The 26,128-nt window shown below is 39.2% G+C and overlaps 1 protein-coding gene across 1 annotated transcript; it reads left to right on the forward strand.

The window, feature by feature from the left end:
- Positions 1-2,781: 2,781 nt before the first annotated feature.
- On the forward strand, positions 2,782-8,971 carry LOC113022965 (bactericidal permeability-increasing protein-like). Its single transcript, XM_026168958.2, has 17 exons — positions 2,782-3,052; positions 3,128-3,202; positions 4,202-4,312; positions 4,405-4,519; positions 4,622-4,753; positions 4,838-4,993; positions 5,107-5,170; positions 5,508-5,568; positions 5,647-5,738; positions 5,840-6,016; positions 6,099-6,158; positions 6,235-6,402; positions 6,486-6,553; positions 6,638-6,680; positions 6,755-6,818; positions 8,109-8,185; positions 8,333-8,971. Exons 3-17 carry the CDS (start codon positions 4,210-4,212, stop codon positions 8,369-8,371), a joined length of 1,419 nt encoding a protein of 472 aa, XP_026024743.2. The 5' UTR covers positions 2,782-3,052; positions 3,128-3,202; positions 4,202-4,209; the 3' UTR covers positions 8,372-8,971.
- The last annotated feature ends 17,157 nt before the right edge of the window (positions 8,972-26,128 follow it).

A 26,128-nucleotide genomic window follows, 5' to 3' on the forward strand; every position in this document is an offset into this window, starting at 1 on the left:
ATGGTACTTACACTAAACATCAAACAGTAGAAAGAAACGGTTGTGTGTCTAGCTTGTGAACGTAGTGCATTTAGCAGATAAATATTTCCTCAGGAAGTTGGTAGGGAGCAAAAATAGGTGGCATAGGTGGCAGGTGGCAAACGCTCCCAAAGGCAACAACTTAAAGGTGTGTAAAACAAGTTTCTGCTACCACCAAGTGGACAAAAGCAGTTACTAGAAGTTTGATTTTTTTTGTCACCTCACCTTTGAGTTCAGGAATAACAGTGAAATTCTGCACACAAACCAGTGACAGGAGCAATTTCTGCAGAGCAGCTGTGACTGTGCCAAAAGCATTTAGAGCAGTTAAACTGTCTCCTGTAGTAATAACGAGTTGTTTCACTACAGTTATAAAAACTGATGCTTTTTTATGCTAGCAGTGCGTACTAATCTAAGCTGCTTGCTTGAACCCTTCTAAGGCGTCATATACACAGTTTCATTGAGGGTTTGTGGTTTTAACTATAGTCTGTTGCATATTGAGCAACCGTGTGAAACATCCCGTCTAGCGGCCGATGTTATGCAAAAAAGTGATTTCCAATGTTTTGTGTAATAATTATGTGTAACGTCTTTGATAAATTGGTAAATATATTACATTAAGGGGTTATATATAAATTTATGATAGGAATGCTGTTTATGGATAAAAATGACTTGATATGATTTGTTGAGATATGTCTGATGCATATTTTACAGATTATAGGCCCGCCCTTTATAAAGGAGGAAACAGGGGAAATCACATTTTAGCACAACGACAAGACATGGCATGAAAACAAAAGCTTCCACTTCCCCGAGAAGCCACAGAGAAGAGGGAAAAAAAGTGTCGTATTTATTATTCAGCAGATTCACAAATTCAGAAGTAGAGAATCCTCAGGGTGAGCCAAAGTCAGAACAACCAACAAACAGAGCTGTGCATCAATACCAGATCAGATGACCTGCCTGAAAATAACAAACCAAAAAACATGGGCTTGCCTCCCTGGTCCGTGAAAACAGTTACAGAAAACAAAAGGCAGAACAGTGCTGCTTACTTGTTCTCTCTTGCTAGACACAGAACAACTACAAGTCTCAATTATCTCTGCTGTGGCTGATTGAATCAAAGAGAAGCAAATGAGCCATGTTGGTTCCATATATAGGGGTGGTCCTCAGGTTGGAGCTGGTCCTCTGCAAGCTGTAGTGTTGCCACACTAATTATAGCCACTCCATTTAAATGCAGATGTCTTCACAAAACAATACACGAGAAACACAATACGGGTCTAACACAGAGTTTGCCCAGCAATTTAGATCTGAATTAAATTCATATTCATTGTCTAATCATCCAAGTATTTGCTGATGACATAAAGTTTCAGGTTGGAATAAAGGAAATGTTTTTGTCTACAAGCAGCGGTTTAAAATCAATTCAATTCAGTTTAATTTATACAGGGCCAAATCACAAATCACAGTCACTTCTAGGCGCTTTATATTGTAAGCTAGAACTTACATTAGTGCATACAGAGAAAAACCTCAAAATCATATGAGCAAGCGCTTTGGTGACAGTGGGAAGGAAAAATTCCCTTTTAACAGGAAGAAACCTCCTGCAGAATCAGGCTCGGGGAGGGGAGGCCGTCTGCTATCCAGCTGTAGGTGGTGAACTTTAAGAAAAATGACAACAATTCCTTCAGAATGTGTGTCACAAGCTCTTCATGTGACTGTATTTCCTTCTATGTCTTTACTTCGTGTGTTGCAGTTGTAGGCACTTTAGGAGGAATGCTGTAAACTAATAATCCACCCAACATGCTTTTTCTCCTGTCAGCACAATAATTCGATTCTCTCAGACTTTAACCCCATGGCCCGCTGCTATTTTTTACCTCTTCATGCTGCCTCAGATTTCTCACTGTGTAAAAGTTCAGTACTGTTCAGATTGTAAGCGATGTCCACGTTGCTTTGATGCTCCATAAAACAGCAGTAAACACTGAATAGCGTACGAATCATTGTGTATAATACTAGCCGCTGGTTTGTGTGGACCAAAACAGGTCTGACTGGATGCCACCTTGCTTTTTTGTACCTCCACCAATCAGCAGCAAGCAGAGTGTTTTCTTCCCACTGTAAAGGTTTTACACAATTGTGTCAGTTTTCAGTGAAAGGCTTCCTGTTTTCAGACAATAACCGCAGTTACTGACCAGCTGCTGTGTGATGACTTTGTATTTTAAACATAAACAGCAATTCAAAAAGCAGGAAGCAATTTCAGTGGTTTTTAAATGACAAAGAAAATATTGATGCACGTCATGACCAAACAATATGATATAGTAAACTTTTTGGTTGTGTGGTTATCACACTGGATTTTCACTGAGGAACCATTTCCTGGTCTCTTCTTCTGTTTTTGTTTTTTTTTTTAGAAAGTCGAAATGTGCATTTACAGTAAAAGTACAGTAAAAACACATGTGGTTATCTACTCAGAGCAGCAATTTGAAGAGTATTTTTTGATAGCATGGAGAGTTAAAAGGTTATGGCAGTCACAATAAGCACATTAATACTTTAGTTATAGCCAAAATTGTGTTGTGTGAGATCCCACTGACTTTAATAAAGAGTCCAAAATCCACCAAGTTCATCTTTGAGTCCATTTGAATGCTTGAAATTCACTCAAGGGACTGATAACTGATACTGAGTCCACAAGGATGGAGTGGAAAGCAGCCTTTGTCTCTTTAAAAAGCCGGCCTGGCAGCTGAACACATTCAATAATTCTTTGAAAAACATGAGATGAGGAAGTGGGAAGTTGAGTTGTGCCTGGTTCTTGTGTGGTACTTACTGTAAATTCATGCAAGGAACTAAAACACAGACATACCTGCAAAACAAGAGGACAAAATTTCAAGGACATCAAGTTCTTCAAACAATACCAAGCTTTACAGTAGTTGACTTAGTCTGTCTTTAAAATCTCTGATAATCTTTAACTTCTACACTGTTAGTCTTTTGTGAAGAAATGATAAGGGAGTGGAATGAAATTCAATAAAGGGACATTGCAAACGGCATGTTTGCTTATTGTTGCTGGGTGAGTTTCTTTGAGAAGCTCAGTTCCTGATTAAGTAAGTGAATTAGAGCGCATGTGATTCTCTTCCTCTTTCAGTCTGACTCTTTGGCTACGCTGGCACATCGTCTGAGAAAGGGCAAGCTACGTCTTCCGGACGAACTGTTGCTTCAGGTAAGAGTGAGTGTGGGTTAAATGTATATGGCAGCAATGTTTTCTGAGTTGTAATGCTTAATCTCAACACAGATGGTGCAGGCAGTTAACACAGATCTCTCAAAGGGTAAAATCTGAAAGGGTACGTGGCTACTCTACTGCAAAAAAGTTATATTTAGTCTCTCAGTGTGCTTTGGTTGTTGTTATAAGGTTTGACTTGTAAAGACTTGTTATCAGTTGAGCAAACTAGTGTTGCAACTCAGGTTAAGACAGATGTGGTTTGTATTGAGTGCACCATCTCTGAGTGTTGAAAACACTGAGATCTGCATTCAGATGAAACATGAAACATTCTTGAGCCAAACTGACAACATTGAGGATGCTTTTTTTTCACTGGGTATAAAGAAAGGTTTTGGTTTCTAGTGTGGGCTGTAAAAACCGAATGATCTTCAATAAAACAACAAAAACAACCCACATTCTTCAGACAGTCACACTTTACATCACATTATCATATTTTAGACTTGCACAGAGTCCAGATCTGCCATCCACACATGCAGTGTACTAAAGTTCAAGCAAAGTCAGCAGCAAAAGTGAAGTATGAGTTAGAAATGGTTAGCTTTATTTTGGTTTAGTGGGGAGAATGACACGCTGTAGACAAAAAGCATGTAACTGCTCTGGTTTAAAGCTGTATGCACATCTAGCTTGAAACACGCAGTGCTGGTAAAGATGGTGGACCATCTTTATGCCCTGACAATCAGCCTAGGTTGATATAGCTCAAGCTCACCCTGCTGACCTCTCAGGGGACATGTGGTTTCATGTGAAGCAATGACTGTTAGCTCTTTCAATGAAGCATGAAATAAACTGCTTTATACTTCTCCTCCACTGCATAGTATTTCAGTAATGTTGTATTTGTACATCTTCTTTAATTTCTTTCTTTCCAATCTTTCTTCACAGTACTGCTCTGTCTTCTGTTGCTCTTGCATAAACAGGAATTTTGCTGATGTTCTTGTCCTTCCTTTCCAGCTGCTGAGATGTTCCTGTGCTGTTGGTTGGGTCTGGTGGCTCTCATCCCCACAACCTTAAGCACGAATCCTGGAGTAAAGGTCAGGCTGACAGAAAAGGGCATTGAATATGGTAAGGTTTGTGTAAAAATGCTTCATTTTTAGAAAAGCACTGATTTCTCCAGGATTTGTTCATCAGATTCTTTTTTCTTTGGTTTTTCTTAGGCAGGCAACTGGGCATGGCTGTCATCCAGCAGAAACTCGGATCAATCAAAATTCCAGACTTTTCTGGGACAGAGAAGGTGTCTCCGATTGGAAAGGTTCAGTATAGTTTGTCAAAGTAAGCCACCAGATTTTTTTTCTTTTGCATGTGTTTAGATTCTGTAGCAAACTGTTATTTTGTCCTTTTCCTTCTTTAACAAAAAAACATTAATTCCTCCAGTATGCACATAGTTAATGTGGGCTTACCAAAGTCTTCAGTGGATCTGGTGCCAGGGACTGGAGTCACACTGTCTATAGGTGATGCCTTCATCAGTCTGAATGGAAACTGGAGGGTCAAGTACCTGCGAATAATGTGAGTGAGGTAACATCTCTTCTATAGGGAAAATAATTTGGTTGCTTAAAAATATAATATCTGATATCCTTTTTATTTTACTAGAAAGGACAGCGGGTCTTTTGATTTGGATGTGAATGGTCTCAGTATCGCTACGACCATCTCCATCAAGAGTGACGAGACAGGCCGACCAGCGGTCAGCAGTGACAGCTGCTCAGCCACTGTTGGAAGTGCAAAGGTCAAGTTTCATGGTGGAGCGAGGTGAGAAACCCAGCTGTGAGGGAGAAGGGTTTTACTATTTTACTTCATTTTCTTGACAAATGGCAGAATTTCTCTAAATCCTGCTGTTATTGTTTTTGTTTGTCTTTTGTTAGCTGGCTGTACAATCTCTTCACAACATTTATTGATAAGGCTCTGCGCAATGCACTCCAGAAACAGGTGAGAGCAAATCAGCTACTTGCAGCAGAAATCCAGCTCATGCAACTGACCAGAAGTGTCTGCTAGTGCACAGTGTCTCACATTATCTTTTACTCTGAAGTAGAATGAATATATAATATAAAAGGTGCATCTACAGATGTGCCAAGCTTAACTGTTGGTCATGTACATTGATTAATTAATCTTTTCCACAACTGCTCTTTTGTTTGAAACATTCACCAAAGGTTTAATTTTGAAATGCCACTGTGAGCCTTTAATGATGACTTTCTTCGATACAAATCACTGTCTCCAGATTTCTTCCTGAAAATAAGGTTCTTCTTTTCATTACTTGCTGTTGCAGATCTGCCCCCTGGTGGCTGATGCAGTATCTGATTTAAACCCTCAGCTGAAAACTCTCAATGGTAAAGTATCCTGTTTAGTTAGTCAATCAGCTGTTTCACTGGTGATGAACACATGAGTGAGCTTCTGTCTCTATGCAGTCTTAGCCAAGGTGGACAAGTATGCAGAGATTGAATATTCCATGGTATCGTCCCCGACTGTTTTAAAGTCCTTGATAGATCTGAGCTTGAAGGTAGAGAATTATGAAACACTACATTTTTACAGGAATCCAAAGATATCATTTTATTGTTTTTAAAAAATCTGGAGCATTGTTTTCTGGGTCTTCTTTCTCAGGGGGAATTTTACAACATCGGGAAACATCAGGAGCCTCCGTTCTCACCAGCGGCCTTTAACCTGCCACCCCAGAACAACAACATGTTGTACATCGGCATGTCTGCCTTTACTGTCAACTCTGCAGCCTTCGTCTACAACAATGCTGGAGTCCTCAGCCTGTCCATCACTGACGACATGGTAAACTGCTGCCTCCTGAGTCTCATACCTTCTTTTCAGGACATCAAACTGATCTCTAACCTTTCTCACTTTGTCGTGCCAGATACCAAAAAGCTCTCCAATCCGACTCAACACCAAAACGTTTGGAGCCTTTATCCCACAGGTGACAACACAATTTGGTATATTTAAAGTATAAATGTTTGGTAGCTTGTCATCTGAATTTCTTCTTTCTTTGCCAGATTGCTAAGCAGTTCCCAGGTCTGATGATGAAGCTACTGGTGAAGACAGTGAAAACCCCCACACTGACCTTTCAGCCCAACAACGCAACAGTCCAGGCCATCACCACAGTGACGGCCTTTGCCATCCAGCCCAACTCTACTCTGTCGCCTCTTTTTGTCCTGAACTTGGTAAGTTACCCAGCTGATATGATCTTAAATTGTCTTTGTGGTTTTAGAAAACCATCTGAAATGAACCACCATTGCCTTGACAGGAGGCCAGCGTGAGTGCCCGTATGTTTGTCAGTGAAATGAAATTGGCTGCAGCTGTCACCCTCAACAAGTGAGTTAACTGGCAAAGAAAAATAGGGCCAAGAGGTCTTTGTTAAGATGAACATCACGTTCTAATTTAGTCTAATTTGCACAGAATGGATCTGACCCTGGACAAAAGTTATGTGGGAGACTTTCAGGTAAGAAGTGCGTTTCTATACAATAACAGTCTGAACCATCAGCAACTCGAACTAACCCTACATCTAACCTACAGGTGGGACCACTGGAAAATGTCTTTCATGGGGTCCTCAAATTGGTGGTGTTACCTGCTGTTAATGGTGAGTTCATCCTCACTTTGAACTCTAAAGAGGATTTTTCACCAAAAGTTCCAAAAAGGATTTCCATTTGTATTTTCTCAACGCTTCCAAAGTCCTGGGGAATATTATACAAACAACTTGAAGGACCTACACAGAGCATGCAATGAGCTTTGCAGACGAATGTTTAAATACTCGAGTTTAATACTGACACTGGGCAATGACTGTAACGTGGAATAACCACTCCTGACTTCACAGTTAATGATGTCTCCTGCAAATCATTGTCATTACTTTTTACTTGAAAAATCTCTTGGGCCTATCCAACTAGCATAATCCACATCTTCATGTCGAGCCAGTTTGGGACAGCAGTAGAACAGACCATAAAAAGCTGCGGTGCAGACCCAAAAGCTCTGCCAGGGTGTGTAGTTGAAAACATTGGATCGTTATTATCAGTGCATTGAGTAAAACAGCCCTCCAGAAATGTACTGCTGATGTATATCCACTGTGTGGGTACTGGTAGGCACAACGTAGCAGAGATGTGTTTGTTTTTTAAGAAGAGGTCCTTCTTACGTGGTTTAGTGCTGCTGTAAATGATGTTCATCAGCAAGATGCTGTGGCCACGTTGCTTATCTGTGCTTCTCGTATTCTTCTATTCTTTCTCTGTCTCTGTGCGACAGAGAGACGGGAGGCACTGGGTAGCTTGGAGATTGTTTGGGATAAGTAAGCAGGGAAGTTGGATAGTGCAGTCTTCCCAATGAGCCAACATGTCGCTGCCATTTAGGGACTACCACACTCATTTCACAATGAATGAAATTCACCAGTGAACTTACTTTAGCATATTCCACAGTTCGCCCACTCTCACCTCATCAAACAGCCACAAAGGTTTTTGTGCTCGAATCACAAACTTTCCTCAGCAATCACCTTACTCTGGATTCCTGCAACTGATTCTTCTTCCTCAAAGTGAAACTGTAGAGTCACCGTCCCTGTTCTGATGCAGTGAAAGAGACATGCAACTCTGCCCTATGAGAAAACCTTGAAAGAAAGATTAAGCCTAATTTAAATCTGGTCAAGTTTTTACTTCTAGGTGGAGTTGCAGAAATGTGTGATTGTAACTTGAACATCTCCATGACTGGATTGGATTTGTAAACTCACTGATTTTCCTCCTAAAGTGTATTTTAATGTTGTATTTCAGTAGATGGCAGTAGATCCATAGATTCCAAAACATGAGCCGTCTAATACAAGTACTTCCTATTAACAATAGGCCACTTATAAAACTGTGAAAGTTGATCTAAAATTATGAATCTTACTTTACAGCCCAACTTGCTAAGGGATACCCACTGCCCACAATTGGAAAGATGAAGCTTATGAACACCCAGCTTGATGTGCTGAAGGTCAGAGATACTGATAATGTGTTTAATAAGTTTGTTTAAGCATGTTTGTGAGCTTAGCGCTTTTGTTTATGACATGAGATCTAATTAGAAATCTTGACATTTCTAAGAGAGATTTTTTAACTCAAAGCTGTGAACTGTTCCTTCTAGGACTACATCCTGATTGGGACAGATGTTCAGTTCAGCTGAACTGCACTCCTGAAAACTCCCAGGAGTCTTTTCTGCATTCTGGCATCCTTCCATGAAGACACAATTACAGTCAGAGTACGATAATCTGGCAGAAATTCCACTAAAACCCCCAAAACAAAAAACAAACAAAAAAAAACAAATGAGAATGAGTATTACTTCTGTCTGATGACTGTTTGGACATCATTTGATTTTTAAAATATATATTATATATTTTCTATGCATTGATTTTGTGAACTTTTGTGATAGGTATATAAACAGTTGATACCGACCTAATCTTTTCTTAAACTCATCAGGAAAGTTTGTACTGATGTCAAGGGTATGATTCAGTGGTCCATTTTGTTTAGGAAGATCCTGAGTGAGTGAAGCAACCTGGAAGTCTCTACATGATGGCCATAGCTTCAGAAGGGTTCAGAACATTGTAACAGTTACAAAATAATCGAACACACTAACACAGTCCTGTTAAAGCAACATTTGGACAGGAATTTCACTTTTATTGTTACAGATTCAATAAAATCTGTGATAAAAAAGTAACTTCCTGTATGCAGATTACTGAGATCACTTTATTTCTGCTCTGTTTCATTAAAATAAGAGTGTTATTGAGGTGTGTGTGGTTCATCTCTAAATACTGATCATAGAAAGTTAGTGTTTTAAAAAAGAGTCAAGTTTGGGGGGGTTTAGGTTTGAGCTAAAGCACACATCCATTCTAATAACATCTCCACCTCTCGTGCCAAATAAATCAACTCATAGGAATAACTTTCACAGCCACAATACACATGGCATAAGGCCAGCCCCCCACTTCTATCCACAACTTTAAAAACTGTCACAATGGGAAACTCAGATGTGTGAATATGGACAGAAAGACAGAGACAAACCTCAGTTTTTCACTAATTAGCAGTTAATAAATTCACTGATCTACAATAGTTTTTATACCACTGTGTTAGCAAGCCTTACCTCCCTTTCTGACATATTTAATCTAAGTAATCGATAATGAGTCAGAGTCACATAATGAATCAGATATATTTACATATTCAGCACCAAACAGTTTATAATAATTATAATAATTATATATATAAATATAAAAACTCAAAAGAAATACATGTTTATTATGTAGTTCACAGAGGCAGGAAGCTTTCTGTCCTTCTCTTGAAGAAATTTGCTATTACACTAGAGCGCATTAGCAGGTTTCAAACTGCATTAACACACATATTACTGTGCATCGTGTTTTACCAGACATGTTTCAACAGGCATTCTACACTGTAAACAAAATCTGTAATTTACCAGAACTTTTTAAAATATATTTTTTCAGAAATTTCCTGTTATTTTTAAATACATGAAATATCATTGAATTACAAAAAAGACGTGAATTAACATGTCGAATGTACAATAACGTGAAAAATTGCACCTGTAAATAAAGATGATTTATTTGCAGATGTTTTTGTAATTTTACATAGATTTGCTTGTTAATCAACTTCTATGTTATGTAATTTTGTGTTGTTATGGCTATGTAACATCAGAAAGTATTAATAGACTGTCAATTGGTAGGTATATTTACAGTAATTTGCAGTAATTTCACAGTCTGTTTTATAATAGTCATGTATCTTTTGTCATTATTTCCCCTAAATTGGTAAAATTATAGAAAAGTAATAATAACAGAAATGCATATTTTATATTATTCTTAAAATAGTCACAAAATAAAGTGAAGTGAGATTAAAGGCTTGCATCATTAAAATACAATCAATAGCATTTTAACCCTTTCACTCATTGTGGTCACTACAGTGGACAGCTATTCAAAGGCTGTTTTTTTGTATTTGTATCAGTGTTGATGGTATACTTGCACATAAACCACTACATTAGACACTGATGTGCACTCGTTTGTCAATTTCATAAATTAAAACACGTTGTCCACCAAAGTGGACATGTAAAAAACTCTTCGAAAAGTACATTTTAAAAAATGTAGTCTTTTTTTCATGCCTAAAGATGAATAAAAATACTTAAGAAAAAAATCTTGATTGAGGTTGTCATAATTCATGCATGACAGGTTTAAATATAACAAAAATTTAAATACATTTTCTGAAACTAAAAATTTTCAAATATAAAAATATCAGAAAGAAGTAAAGGTTGAAGTCAGGAACAACACTGGCTGATGATGAAATACAGTCAGCTGGCATGGTGACACTGCCAGTATAACCTGCAGGGCTGGACTGGGGCAAAAAATTGGGCATTTTCACTACAGACCGGCCCACCAGGTATTAAAGCCATAAAGCCTTTGAATGAAAACAAATGCTGTTGTGACAGTGATGTACACTGTCTTTTTGGTATATTTATGATTTCTATACATTTTACGTTAGATAAAAACTTTGTTCGCAAGATTCAGATAATTATTTAATAAAAGCTAAATATTTGAAATGAGAATAAGAAAGAAAAGCATTTCTTTGTGCCCCCCTTTCCCTGTTAATGCCCTACCTGGCCCCCTGGCAACACTTTGCTAGACCCGCCCCTGCACAGTTACCAGCTGTCAGCTACTTAGAAAAGGATCCTGGTGTTATTTGTCTCTCAGAAACAGTTCATAACTTCCCTTCAACTCATTCATGTCACCTAAAAGGTAAACCTGTTTCTCCATCACCTGTTTAGCTCTGATGATCCAGTAAGGACATCTCCTGGTTTCATCCTCATGTTTCCCTCTCACCACATATCCAAACCGATATCATAACCAGCAGCTTTACAGCTGTGGCTCCAGCAAACATCAGCTGATACTAGAAATTAATATTAAATAAATTCTAACAACAGCTGATCAAGCTTAAACGTGCTGCTGTTGTTTAGCACGACATCCGCTAGTTTCCTGTCTCTGGCGCAAAGTCGGCGATAAATAAACAAGAGAGAAAAGCCGATCAGCTGATCATTGATCAGTTTCATGATTTAAGTAGCAACAGAAGGGGGGGAGATAAGAGAAGAGGCAGCTGTGCAGCGTAAAGACAGAATAACTCCAGCTTTGTGTCTTTTTCCATTCTAGCTAAAGTCCGGGACAAACTGCATCTCTTCTCAGCTCAATACGAAGAACGTAATATTTTCTCTAAATGAGGGACCATTCCATTTTTAAGGAGCTGTTGGCAACTCTACTAACTAACCTTATGAATAAAATAAAGTTCACTATCAGTAACATCATAGCAACCGAACAGCTGTATAGAAACTCCGTCATGCTAGCTCACGCAGTACGAGTTATTGTAACTGACTGTAAAAAGTCAGCACAATGAAAATAAACTCCATCTAAACTTGGTTTATATCTGACCCAGATGGACTGCAGGTCAAAACTTCTTACCTGAAGTTCAGTTCACCTGATACTCGGACCGGCGGCTGCCTCGGGTCTCTCCTCCTCCTGCCTCCCCTTCCATAGCTGGACTTGCCATCGGTCATACCGGGCACTTGCCCGGTGGGCCGCTGGCAATTTTTTGTTTTTATGGGCCGATCGATTTTTTTTTTTTTTTTTTGGAAGGGTATAAATAATGAAAGGTGTTGGATTGGCCAATTGGTCATGATCGACTCTGGGCTGGACCAATTACAGCCGAGGAGGTTGGGTGCACCCTCCCCCTTGTTTAGTAGTGATTGGATTTCCGGCTCTTTTGGCTCCGAACCGGCTCTTCAGGTTGTTTTGTTGCTTTAATTAATTTATTATTAACAATAATATAAAATTATGCACAAAAGGAATTACTAATGTAAAAAAAAAAAAGTGGTTTTATTTATATATGTTTATATATAAACATATGTGGTGGCCCCTAGAGACAAAACACGTACAAACTCCAAAACACATTTCTAGAGTTAACTGAACTTCCAAAACAGAGCTACCTAGATCACTTAAATTACACAATTGAAAGCATGAAAGCATATGTGTATTGTTTGTGTATTTATACACAAGCATTCATATATAGTCAAATAATAAAAAAAAAAATGTTTATTTACTTGTTATTACTGTCACTACCCGATCCGTACCGGAAACCCGATCGGTACCCCGCATGCGCAAATCTTACGTCACTTCCTCTCTTTGCCAACATTGCGACATTCAATATATTTGAATGATACGGTTAGCGCCCAGTTAGCTCCTAGCATTTCTCAACAGCTCTGCCTCCTTTTCGACTACCGGGACATTTAAACAATGGATAATCTGTATCCGCAACAAATTTTTGCTTTTCTCCTCAACAGAGAGTGTTCCCCGATTGAACAACAGCTAGGGCAGGGCGATATGGCCAAAAATATTTATCACGATATATATTTGAAAATTTGCGATAACGATATAACTGACGATATAATTGATGCGAGACAAAATACAACTCCACAACATTACTAGCACAAAAAGGCAACCTTCCATTTATTTTCACTTAAACAAGAAGCTGGTTTTTATGTACATTAAAGCTTTATAAAAACGTAACATGCAAATTCCTTGCTGAAAGTTTAACCAAAAGGCATTTCCAGTAGAAATGGGCTGACATATCCTGAGCATAACCATGTATAATATCCACTGAAGTTATAAAGAGGTGCTTTGCAACATTAAACTGCAGTGTGCATTACGTATTTTTCGGACCATAAGGTGCACAGGATTATAAGGCACATTAAGCGAAACAAAGCAGTCAGATAAATCAAACTTTATTAAACTCATTCTTCTTGCTTCCTCCACTTCTGTACCATTGATTTATTAATGAATGAATTCTGCTCTATTCCCATGTTGTTGCAGTATATTAATGACTAACCTTGTATTGTAGATGGATTCTAAGTTGTTCTCCTGACTGAAGTTTGGTCCGTTTACAGCATCCTGCCATGCGATTGCATTTGTCTCTAACTATCAGGAACTTTAACACTTTTCCACTTATAAAAGTTAACGTTAGTGTTCGTCCTCCAGCTTCACTGTTTATGTTATGCTAACATAGCTGTGTCGCTAGCGATCAGGTAGCACATCATTATATACCAGCTAGCCCAACTTCAGTAACCCTACAAACATCACTGCTGTTTAGTTTCCTGTCTTCATTTATGTTGGACGTGATAGCAGAGCTGTACGTTTGAATTTTTCCAGAAATCTCTGTCAGAACATGCTATATCATGCTTAGGTAACTAGCGAAACTAGCGAGCTAACTTCCGCTAGCTTCCTGCTAACTTCTAACTCCGTTAAATGTAATAAATTTTGTTTTCATGGATGTCTGGAAGTTAAACTTCATAGTTTCACCTGGTTAAGCAGCAATGCTGATCGTTTTATTAAAGATGAAAGAATTGAGACAGTTTTTAACTCTCAGTGATGCTGCAGTGTTCGTTTGACCTGAAGTTACGGAGTTTAGGACCCAGATTACTCCCAGATTTAAGAGCATCTTAGTCCGACAAATATGACAATAACGACGGCCGCTTGCATGTTCTGCAAAAAAATGTGCTTTGTCGTGTATCTGACGGACAAACATCAAACCAGTTCCATATCACTGAAGTTGCACCATTTTTACAAACCAATTCTGGTTCATCTGTTTCACTCAACAATCGGCCATGTGTGTATGAAAACAAAGGCACTGCGCATGCGCGTTTTACTCATATTCTATCGCGATATTTCATTTTCCTATCGTTGCCTAACATTATACCGGTATTACCGTGAACGGTATAATATGGCCCAGCCCTAACAACAGCGCCATAAAATAAGAAGAATGGTGCCTAATGACAGAGTTAATAATACAGACTTTATAATATGTCACGCGAAGATTCAGCAGCCAGATGAAGTGTTTACTGGCAATTGACAGTGATAGAGGACATTATCATCACTTTTCCAACAATCCTCTTCACACAGAAAAGCACACTCGATTATCACTAAATCAAATTTAACACACGTTTGTAATTACGCTAATTCAGTTTACAATAGGGTTCATTCGCTCAGTCAGCAGGTGGCAGTATCCTCGTACACTGGGGAGTACACTGCTAGTGATGGGATTTCCGGCTCTTTTTAGAGATCCGGCTCTTTCGGCTCGGCTCACTAAAAAGAGCCGGCTCTTTCGGCTCCGAACCGGCTCTTCAGGTTGTTTTGTTGCTTTAATTAATTTATTATTAACAATAATATAAAATTATGCACAAAAGGAATTACTAATGTAAAAAAAGTGGTTTTATTTATATATGTTTATATATAAATATATGCGGTGGCCCCTAGAGAACACGTACAAACTCCAAAACACATTTCTAGCATGAACTGAACTTCCAAAGCAGAGCTACTAGATCACTTAAATTACACAATTGAAAGCATGTGTGTATTGTTTGTGTATTTATACACAGGCACTCAAATATATTCAAATAATTAAAAAAAAAAAAGTTCATCTACCTGTTACTATCACACACCAAATCCGGTCGTTGGTACTTGCTAGCTTGTGTAGCCACAAGATAACAAAAGCTCAACACTGCGCCCAGCATCCTGGAGCACTTCTGTTGTCTTTTGTAAGTGTTTTGAGTTTTTATGTGCTTCTGAGTTTTTACGTGCTTCGGAGTTTGTACGTGTTTTTACGTGTTTTGGAGTTTGTACATGCTTCAGAGTTCGTACGTGATTTGAAGTTTGTATGTGCTTTGTCTCTAGGGACCACTGTAAATATACTTTTGTTTATTCACGCCACATAAAATGTAATAAATAAATCATATAATACAAAAATCAACTATTCACATTTCAACTTTTAACTATTTAAATTTTCAGCTGTTTCCTTTTACAAATTTAAAGTGAAAACAACACACTGCAAAACACAACACAATTAAATATAAATTATAATATGAAAACAAAAAGAAGATGCACATTCTCTGTCATATGGGCCTGCATGAATAAACTTTCTGAATCCTTTATCATCTGCAACCGAAAATAGTTGTGGATGATTACTATACCTTTCTAATGTCACGTTGTTGTCCCTGGCTCTCTTTCTCTCTCTCTCCCTCTGGCTCTGTTCCTGTGCTACTGAGTGTAACTACCGCCCCTCCCCCCTCTGCCCAGCGTAAAGCACAAGGCTCGCATGCAGAGTGAAGCGGAAAAAAAGTGCGAGAGAGAGGGTGAGAGAAAGAAAAGAAAAAAAAACCCACGTGACGGCTCGCGATAAGGAGCCGGCTCTCGTCGTTCACGTCAAAGAGCTGGCTCTAAGAGCCATTTCGTTCGCGAACGACCCATCACTATTCTCCTTAGCTCTGCCCCGGAATGAGCAGGAAACACTGCTGCACTTGAACACTTTTATTACAGGTCTGGACAATCACATACCTACTCTTCCTGCTTCAATGTTCCACACAGAGAAGGACAATATCCACTGGACTGATATGACAGCGAAGTGTATGTTGGAGTACTGGAGTGAATAACTGGAGTAAATGTGGTGTCCCCATAAGCCCAGCGAATAGGGAGGGGGTGAGTAGTGGTGTTATCAATTTATCTAAACACTTTCAGCCTTCCACTGCTCAGCGGACCCTTTTAAGTAGGGGCCTTAATTTCATTCCCACAAAAGGTTATAATAAAAATTTCCTGTTACAATGTAGATACGATATCCAACAATACCACAGAAGGGTCAAATTGGCTATACATTATGGGGATAAGTCTGACACAGAACCCCAGCCTTTCACTCCCAAATCTGATTGGTCTCCTCCCTTGGGTCAGCTTCCACAGGAGGTATCCACCTTGGTGAAAGCTGATTATGAATATTTTCAAAATCATTTCCACATTGACCGCATCAAACCCAATTTGAAGGGAGATGAAACCAAAGCTCTAAAAGAGCTAAGAGAAAACAAACAAATAATTATAAAACCGGCAGACAAAGGAAGTGCTGTGGTCATCCTGGACAGAGATCAATATTTACAGGAGGGCTACAGACAACTAAATGATACAACATACTATTCAAAATTGAAGAAACCCATCTATTTGGAAACACTGCCTATTGTGGAGAAAATAATTAATAATCTTTATCAAAAGAAATTCATTAATATGAAACAAAAAAACTATTTATTAGGCTCCTCTGAGCCAAGAGGAAGGTTGTTTTATTTGCTACCCAAAATCCACAAAGACCCGGCAAAGTGGTCTGTACCATTCCAGGTGCCCCCCGGGCGTCCCATCGTATCTGACTGTGAAAGTGAAACTTACCACACAGCAGAATACTTGGACTTTTTCCTAAATCCCTTGTCCACAAAGCATGATAGTTACATTAAAGATACATATGACTTTGTGGAGAAGGTGAAACAGGCAGAGGTACCCCCTAACTCATTTCTCTTCTCGATTGACATTGACAGCCTTTACACCAACATTGACATTAAGGAGGGAATGAACTCCATTAGGAATATTTTCCATAAATATCCAGACAAGAAAAGGCCAGAAAAAGAATTATTACAATTATTGGAAATCAATCTCACGAGAAATGACTTTGAGTTCAACGGGGACTTCTTCTTACAAATAAAAGGGACAGCCATGGGCAAGAAATTTGCCCCAGCATATGCCAACATATTCATGGCTGAATGGGAAACTGCAGCCCTGGCAAAATGTATTAAAAAACCACTGTATTACTACAGGTTTCTTGACAACATCTGGGGAGTATGGCCTCATTCTGAACAAGATTTTGAAATGTTTCTAAGCACTCTGAATGATCACAATGACTCAATTAAACTTAAATCCACAATTAGCAACTCCACAATTGACTTCTTGGACACAACCACCTTTAAAGGCCCAAATTTTTCACAGACCCACAAATTGGACATCAAAGTATTTTTCAAACCCACGGACACACATGCATTGTTGTTTAAAACAAGCTTCCACCCGAAACATACCTTTGCTGGTTTAATTAAGTCCCAATTATTGCAATTTCACAGAATTTGCACCCAGCGGACTGATTTCAGAGCAGCGACCAAAATTCTATTTTCAGCTCTCACCACTAGAGGGTACTGTCGCTCTTTCCTTAGGAAATGCTTTAAATCATTCCTACAGACCAAACCCATTGATTTAACCCCCATTCTACCAGTGGTTTTGACATATGCCCCATCAACGTGCAAACTAATCAGAGTGATTAAGAACAACTTTCAAGATCTTGTCCAGAAAACCCAATTGCTGGGTGATTATAAGGTGATAGCTGCCTTTAGGAGGAATAGAAACCTGAGGGATTTCCTCATTAAGGCAAAACTCTCACCTCTCTCTGAGCCCAAACTCAGAGACCATGGGCAATTTTTTAAGCACCAAATATGGTTGCGCAGCTTCTCAAACGGAAATGTATTCCACTCACAATGTAACGGTACTCCACGCTCCAAGAACTGTATTTATCTGATTACTTGCAGCAAATGTGGCATCCAATATGTTGGTGAGACAGGCAACACACTCCTGACCAGATTCACCCAGCACAGGTACAATGTGTTAAGAAAAAAGAACACACACACACATTTGGTGAAACACTTCCTGTCACATGGCTGGGAATCTGTCAGAGCAACAGTGACACAGGCAAATCCCAGATGGACAGCTCAGCAGAGGAGGAAGGCTGAAAAAGTCTGGATTGCCAAATTAGACACTGTACACCCTAAGGGGTTGAATGAAAAAAGTTTTTAAAAGGACATAAAGTCCACACAATGTACATACTTGTCGATTATTACTGTCTTGTTGTTGCTATGCTTGTCATAATCATTATCATCATCGCTGTTACCGTCATTCCACCTGTCTCTGTATATATTTGCTGGAGCACCCTGACCATGAGGTTTATCCTAAACCTAACCAGTTCTAACCCTGCGCTGGATTTAACCTTATCCCTGAAGCCCAACCCTGAGTTCAATCCTAACCCTAACCACTTTTAATCCTATATTGGTTTGACCCTTAACCCTAAACCTCTTCCCCCCCCCCCTTCCCCCCCCCCTCCCCTCTCTCCCTCTCTCTTACCCCTCTCTCTCGCTCTCGCTCTCCCTCCCTCCCCATCTGGAAGCCTCATGCCCAGGATGCTAAAACAATCCCTTTTCAGGGCACCAAGTTGGGGACATGGTTCCTTGAGCCGGGAGCAAGGATGGCCTGCGCATTGGTGCTCGATTGCCTTCGGCAATCGAGCCCCCATCTTACCTTCCCCTAACCCTAAATACTTATTTTCCACCCTGATTTACGAATAAATTCTTTACAAATCCTACCATGTGAATTCATGGATTTTTTTTTCACATTCTGTCTCTCACAGTGGAAGTGTACCTCTGGTGCAAATTACTGACTTCTGTCATCATTTTAGGTGGGGGAACTTGCACAATCGGTGGCTGACTAAATACTTTTTTGCCCCACTGTATCATAAGGCTCGGAAGGGCAGAAAAATCATAGACTGGGCGTTCTGTGGGACTCGACCAATTTGGCTCTTAGGGGATTCTAATTTGAACCGCATACCGGCTTACAACAATGACAACATCCAAATCGACAGGGGCCTCGTTTTATCATTTTCTCCAGATTTTGGAAAAGACGCCGGTCCATCCAAACATCAAACTAGTAGTATTGTCAATAGGGATTAATAATAGGGACCAGGATGCAGAAAAAACTTCCATCAAACAATTAAGAATGCTTTACAAAAAAGCAAAATCTGTCTTACCGAATGCTAAGGTAGTCTTCCCATTAATTAATTTTTCATCTTCCCTTCCAATAGAACAACAACGAAATCTAACTCTCATCAATAACTTTGCTGCAAAACGGCTTTTGGTCCTGAACCCACTATCTGGGGACCAGTTTGTAACGATCGACGATAATATTCACTGGACACAAGTGACGGCGCAGTGTATATTTGCAAATTGGTGTGACCAATTACAATTAAATCCATAATCTAAAAAGCCTTAAAACTGTAAAATTACAACGTTCAACAGAAAGAATAAAAACTCAAATTTATGTTTATCAAAGCGGAGTGAATTGCGAACAACAGCATGAGAGGAAATAAGATTTATGTCATTACTTCTAAAATAAGGACAATACCTTTTTTGAGCCACACGAGGGAGCCAGAACCCCAATCTCAGAGAAGACTGCACTTAACAGTAGTTATGTTGTGTATTCTATCATCTGCAAAAGGTGCTCTCTGATGTTTAAGGGAGAAACAGGCTAGACTAATGTAGACAGGTTAAAACAACATATATACCGCATTGGGTAAGACAGATTGAATAACGTCCTTGGTCCGACATTTTCAAACACATCCACTAAATCTTATGGGCAGCCTGGAACTACAACCCTGTGCAGCGTGGGCGGAGGGACAGAGGAGGAGAGATAAGGACCTGTGAATCAAGAAATGAACATCAGAACTCCTTGGGTATGGAACTCCAAAGTGTTCAAAATTAAATAAATAAGTCATGATGAAATAAATAACTATGTGAATAAATAAGACACATATATCTAATGTGAGAATGATATTGTGAAATAATGGAACACATTTTGAAAAAAACTGCTCATTATTGTGAAATATATTGCATTCTGCTATATAAATTTACTTATAATTGTGAAATATTATTTCATGGTCTTTATTTTTCACAATGAAAGAGATTATTCCTGAGGCATTTTATTTATTTCCAGCCGTTTTTATTCCAAAATGACCTTTTTTCAAAGTCAGTGTTTATTTCAAAATCCCGTTTTTCCCGATGGTCAATTTATTTCATAATGCGACTTTTCAGCAGAATGACTTTGTCTGTCAATCAAGAGAGATAGGGCGGAGCCACTTGTGTGATTGGTTGCTCCTTTACTCAGCAATGGCGTGTCCAGCGGGGTGGCCTGGGGGGGCACAGGCCACCCCCCCAACCAGACTGGCCACCCCAGGTGCCACCCCAAAGGCAAAACAATAAAATTCAATCAAATATCAAATGTCCGATTATGTTTTCACGGTGACGCTCAGATATCCGAGTGTAAGTGAATGCAGCATCGGCTTCTGCGCTATGCGCATCACGTTAGCAAAGGTAGGAGAGCCAAGCAGGAAAGATGTCACTGCAGGAAACAATTTTTCGGTGAAAGAAAATGAGGACAGAATAAATGTCCTGGTAAGTAATATTAAGTTTGTTGAGTTTAGTAAACTTCGGCGAAATTAGAATACCAAGGAAAAAATAACACTTAAAGAATTATTGCAGCCGTGGAATATTTCAGACAGTATGCTACAGAGGGGAGCTAACATAAGAGTTATGAGTTATAAGATGTAATCTAAGTCGTAACATTGCTGTATGGAGCTGCAGATTTGGTTGCAGGTTAACATAGCTGGACTGGCCATCGGGCTTATTTGACTTATTTTTTATTTTTTTGTAACGGCATGAACAATGAGAGGTGGTGGATTGGCCAGATGCAGGTCGATGTGTAGAAATAACTCCGTTGTTTGGTGGTGGCTATGGCGGGGCTTCCACAGAGGCAGCAGGTGGATGAGGGAAGGGGAGGCAGGAGGAGAGCCCCGAGGCAGCCGCCAGTCCGAGTGTCAGGTGAACTGAACTTCAGGTAAGAAGTTATGACCTGCAGTCTATCTGGGTCAGATATGAACTAAGTTTAGGTGGAGTTTATTTTCGTTGTGCTGACTTTTTACTGTCAGTTGCAATAACTCATACTGCGTTCTAGCCAGCTTGGAGTTTTTATACAGCTGTTCGGTTGCTATGATGTTACTGATAGTGAACTTTATTTTATTCATAAGGTTAGTTAGTAGAGTTGCCAACGGCTCCTTAAAAAAATGGAATGGTCCCTCAATCAGAGAAAATATTACACGTTTCGTATTGAGCTGAGAAGAGACGCAGTTTGTCCCGAACTTCAGCTAGAATGGAAAAAGACACAAAGCTGGAGTTATTCTGTCTTTACGCTGCACAGCTGCCTCTTCTCTCATCCTGCCTCTCCTGTTGCTACTTCAATCATGAAACTGATCGATGATCAGCTGATCGGCTTTTCTCTCTTGTTTGTTTATCGCCCACTTTGCGCCAGAAAGACGAAACCAGCAGATGTTGCGCTAAACAACAGCAGCACATTTAAGCTTGATCGGCTGTTGTTAGAATTTATTTAATATTAATTTCTAGTATCAGCTGATGTTTGCTGGAGCCACAGCTGTAAAGCTGCTGGTCATGATGTCGGTTTGGATATCTGGTGAGAGGGAAACGTGAAGACCACCCACCAGGATCCTTTTTTATGTAGCTGACAGCTGGTAACTGTGCAGGGGCGGGTCTAGCAAAGTTTTGCCAGGGGGCCAGGTAGGGCATTAACAGGGAAAGGGGGCACAAAGAAATACTTTTCTTTCTTATTCTCATTTAAAATATCTAGCTTTTATTAAATAATTATCTAAATCTTACAACCAAAGTTTTTATCTGACGTAAAATGTATAGAAATCATACATATACCAAAAAGACTGTACATCACTGTCACAACAGGGTTTGTTTTCATTCAAAGGCTTTATGGCTTTAATACCTGGTGGGTCGGTCTGTAGTCAAAATGCCCGATTTTCTGTCCCAGTCCAGCCCTGCAGGTTATACTGGCAGTGTCACCATGCCAGCTGACTGTATTTCATCATCAGCCAATGTTGTTCTTTATCAATATTACCAAAGTTTACCATAAGGCAGCATAGAAAGTATTTACTTGCTTTCAGGTTTTATTCAAATATTAGTCTTTTCAGTTGTTTCTCCACTTTTTTCCTGTTTCAAAATCAAACACCAGTTTGTGAGAAGATTATCTTCTTTTTTTAACAGGCAGAGAAAGTTTTACATTGGAACTGGCTAATTTGTCAATTGTTTGCTACAAATGTTCGTATTTTAATATTCAAAAATGTTTTTGCCCAAAACATATGTGCAGTATATGTCAGTAAAAATACTATGCAAATATTGCTGTCCTTGAATGCTGAGTAAACACTGACAAAGCACTGATTGTATCTCTTGTACTTTATCAACGCAGTATCTAAAAACTTTGCACCGTAGTGGTTAAAATCTCATTCTAATAAGAGTTAAAAGTGCATTTGGTTATTAGGTTTATAGGATTATTGAATTATGGTTAAGGGTTGGTAGAATTTTTTTTTTAAACATTATCTGCCAATTAAATCTGCCACCCTTCTCCAAATCTGTGCCCCTACCTGGCCCCCCCAACAAAAATTTTCTAGACACGCCACTGTTACTCAGACATAAGTAATAGCACATGAATTGTCGATTTAGGTTTAATGGTGCAATGCGTCTCCTATGCAGCTGGCGGCAGTATGCAGCTCAAGATAAACTTAAGGCACCGACAAATGCAAAACACTGGGCGCGAATAACGTTACAGGTGTATCAATTCTTGTGAAGGGCATGGCTGCAGGAAACAAGTCCGTTTCTGAGTTACTCAGAGAAGTTGCTAACTGCTTAGATTGTACGTCTTCACCTCAGTCTGAGAGAGTGTTGCAGCAGCATACTGGAGATGAAGCGGTCCCTGGTCCAAGTTCTCATCAAAACAGCACAATGTTAACGTTAGCAAACGCTAACGCTATCACAGCTAGCTCCACTCCGAGAAACGCTGTTCAGGGTAAGTAACGATGTTACTGCTTGGTTAGTCTGTCTGCCAAAAAATGAGCTTTTTAATCAGTTCAGTCACAAATATTTTATACTGTTTTTATCATAGCAAAGAACTTAATAAATTAGGTAAGAGAAGATAATCGTCTTCTGGGTTAATGTCTGTATCACTATTTACATTGTTGTAGGTAATAGTTAAATCATGACGTTTTAAAGTGTCTTATTTTCTCTGCTAATATGGAAGTCAAGTAATCTATGTGAATGAAAATAAAGCAATTCTAGTTCAATGTAGTGATTTTGTAAGCGGGTATAATACTTGCAAATTAAGTAGCAATTAATCTAAGCTTTTAGAATGTTTTCTATAATATTGGTTTTCCCTTTTTAAAGCTGAAGTCGCAAGACTGTTTGCCCCTTACAGAGTGAGGCCTTCCTCAGCGCCACTTTCATCTCTGACCTCGCATTCTTCCAAGAAAGCATGCCGCTCCATTTACACACACCTTCTTCTGTTTACATGATCATATGTCAGACACAGTGCCAGCTAAAGCAGTCAAATTTGACCTAGCAGCAGCTGGACTTGGAGAGAAACGGATTTCATTCCAAGGTGATGCTACATGTCATTTGTTAATATTTCAAGATTCAGTTTAACTACATTTTTACTCTTATATGTACCATTTTTGTAGTAATGTACAGCAAGTAATGTGTTTTACAGGAAGGGATGATGACCCAGAAGTGGTCAAGGCAAAGATTGAGGATACCTTCCCTCAGCTGAAAGACACAGGAGGGTTTGAACTGCTGAGAATCTCGGGTACAACATGAAGCCGTAACCTGTGCACAATCCCAAGCCCAGACACTGGATATACAGTGCGATATCTCCGCAGTCCATTGAGTGGAATTGGACAAGCTTTGATCTATATAAGGCCACTGCAGAAAAGTATTGATTTGGAAGACGTGAGTAATGATTAGGGTCAGAATATGTTATTTGCATGTATTAATAAACTAGTTCAAATGGCTAGCTAAGCTCAACTATGTGTCAAATCAGCTTTAGCTGTCGGCTGGTTAGAAACATGACTGCATATGAGTAATAATGGTTCTGAATGTGTATGTAAGCAATTGTTAGAAAAGGTTTAGAAGGAGATATGTAATTTTGTGTTTACTAGTGGTGTGCGGATCGATACTGAAATATCGATTCTTCCGATACCAGCAATTTATGTTCTAGAATCGATTCTCATATTATAATATCGATATTTTAGTACTCTGGGGTAAATTTGTAGTTTTTCTATTCAAATGAACGCAGTGGAAAGAAACTATACAATTCGGATCGTCTAATTTGGAAGGAACTACTTCCTCTTACGCCTTTCATAGTCATATGCGAAATACGGCTGTATAAATGTGTCGCAGCCCCTGGCGTGCACACTCACAACAATGGCTGAGCGCAAACAGAGTCCTGTGTGGACACGTTGTTGTGGCAACACCACTGACCTCGTCAAACACCTCGGAGTAAATCACATCACAGAATATGATAAGCTTATGTTGAGGCGAACTGAAGAGGAGGACAGGGACAGGTGCTGCTAGGGCGAGACAGACATCTCTCGCAGAGTCCTTTAGTGCTGCAGGCAGGCAACATGTTCAAATGGCGCACAACGTCAGTTTTTTTTATTTCTATATGATTATTCTGCATTATTAAGCAATAAAAACAAGTTGTCTGATGTCCTCTAATCATTATGAAGCAATATGGTTATGTTATTATTACAATTACATAATACAATTATATATTGTATTATGAAATGCAATGAAACATTACGTTTTTGTACAGAGTATCGGTATCGGATCAGTATCGCTGATACCACCCTGAATTTTACTTGGTATCGGATCGGAAAGGAAATCAGTGGTATCGCACATCACTAGTGTTTACAATTTGTTTCTGCTTCTCACGTTGGCAAATGCGATTGCAGAACTGTCAAAATATCTTTTATCACAGTATGCACCAATTGTATATATATATTTTTATCTCCATATTCTCTGTAGAGCCTGACAACCCTCCAGCAACAAGGACCCCCCACAAAATGCCTGAATTGTGACATTAACATTCCTTTAAATAAAATGAAAAACCACATCACTAAATGCACAAGGTAAGGAACATCTTTGATTTTCTATATATTTTAGTATATAGTGTGGAAACTAAGTAAGTCCACTTTGTATATATTGGTGATGGATGCTGAAATCTCTGCCAATCCCTCTCACAGTTCATTGAGTGGTGCTGAACCTCAGTCTGTTACTGAAAGTCAGGCTAGGCAGACTCGTAGTACAACAGCAAGGTCAGAGGTCCCATCCTGTAGCAACAGTGATGCCTGGAATCTGTCCTGCGGGGTAGAGGAACCAGATAGTATCATCTTGGAATCCACCATAACCTCAGCAAGAGCAGAGCAATCGTCAGGTGATATGGTGGTAGTGCAGGAAGATGCATCTCATCAAGATGAGGAAAAGTCACTTCTATGGGAAAAACCAGGTAGTGACAGGAATTAAGTTAGGAAGATACCAGACAAATGGCAAAAAATACATATATTTTATTTCTTTTGATTCATGTGATCCATACAAATGTGTACCTTTCAGAGTGGAAATGTGAACAAGATGCAACCAGAGCAGCCTGGCTCTACAAGTCCAAGTTACTTTCAAAGTATGAGACCAGAAAGGCAGTAGTCCTGCAAATGGACTTGCGGGAAAGTATTGTGGATCAACAGACATCACTTATCTCCCTCTACAAAGCTCCAAAGGTAGAGTGGGCGGGCCCTGTCAGCTGCAAACTGGAAGGTATTTTTTCTGTATTGTGAAAACATTAGAAATCCAGTGACTGACTAATCCGAAACTTCACAAGTTTTTTTCTTCTTCTTACTTTTAGGGGATGTTGCTGTTGGAGAAGGGGTGAAGAGATTCTTCTTCTCAAAGGCAGTTTCTCTAGTACAGTCTGGTTTGCATTTGAATTTTGGTATGTATGAAACTAGACTGGGCACATGTATAGTGGATTAAATAAGAGAATATTTATTCATGTAAAGAAAATGTATTTGTTATGTAAATGAGTTAATTGTGTTAAAATTACTGCCTGGATTTCTCATACTCACCATAACCTAGATGTACTCTTTTCAGGGAACACAGATCTTACAAGACTGTTTGACGGTGAGCCAGAACACTTGACTCCGTCCACTTCTCAGACCTTGCTTGAGAGTGACATGTTTTTGGTGGCAGGTAAGAAAGTTATGTACAGAAATAAGAGGAATAGTAATTTAAAATAATTCATGTGCAGCACTAAAGTAAAAAGCATTACTTGTGTTACAT

This window comes from Astatotilapia calliptera, chromosome 5, assembly GCF_964374335.1.
Source record: "Astatotilapia calliptera chromosome 5, fAstCal68.1, whole genome shotgun sequence".
NCBI classification, from domain to species: domain Eukaryota; kingdom Metazoa; phylum Chordata; class Actinopteri; order Cichliformes; family Cichlidae; genus Astatotilapia; species Astatotilapia calliptera.

Bases quoted from the DNA above. Each gene is read 5' to 3' on its own strand.
- LOC113022965 (XM_026168958.2), top strand. From the start codon at position 4,210: ATGTTCCTGTGCTGTTGGTTGGGTCTGGTGGCTCTCATCCCCACAACC. The intron at 6,017-6,098 runs GTAAACTGCTGC...TTGTCGTGCCAG, and splicing joins TGTCCATCACTGACGACATG to ATACCAAAAAGCTCTCCAAT. The intron at 6,819-8,108 runs GTGAGTTCATCC...CTTACTTTACAG, and splicing joins GGTGTTACCTGCTGTTAATG to CCCAACTTGCTAAGGGATAC.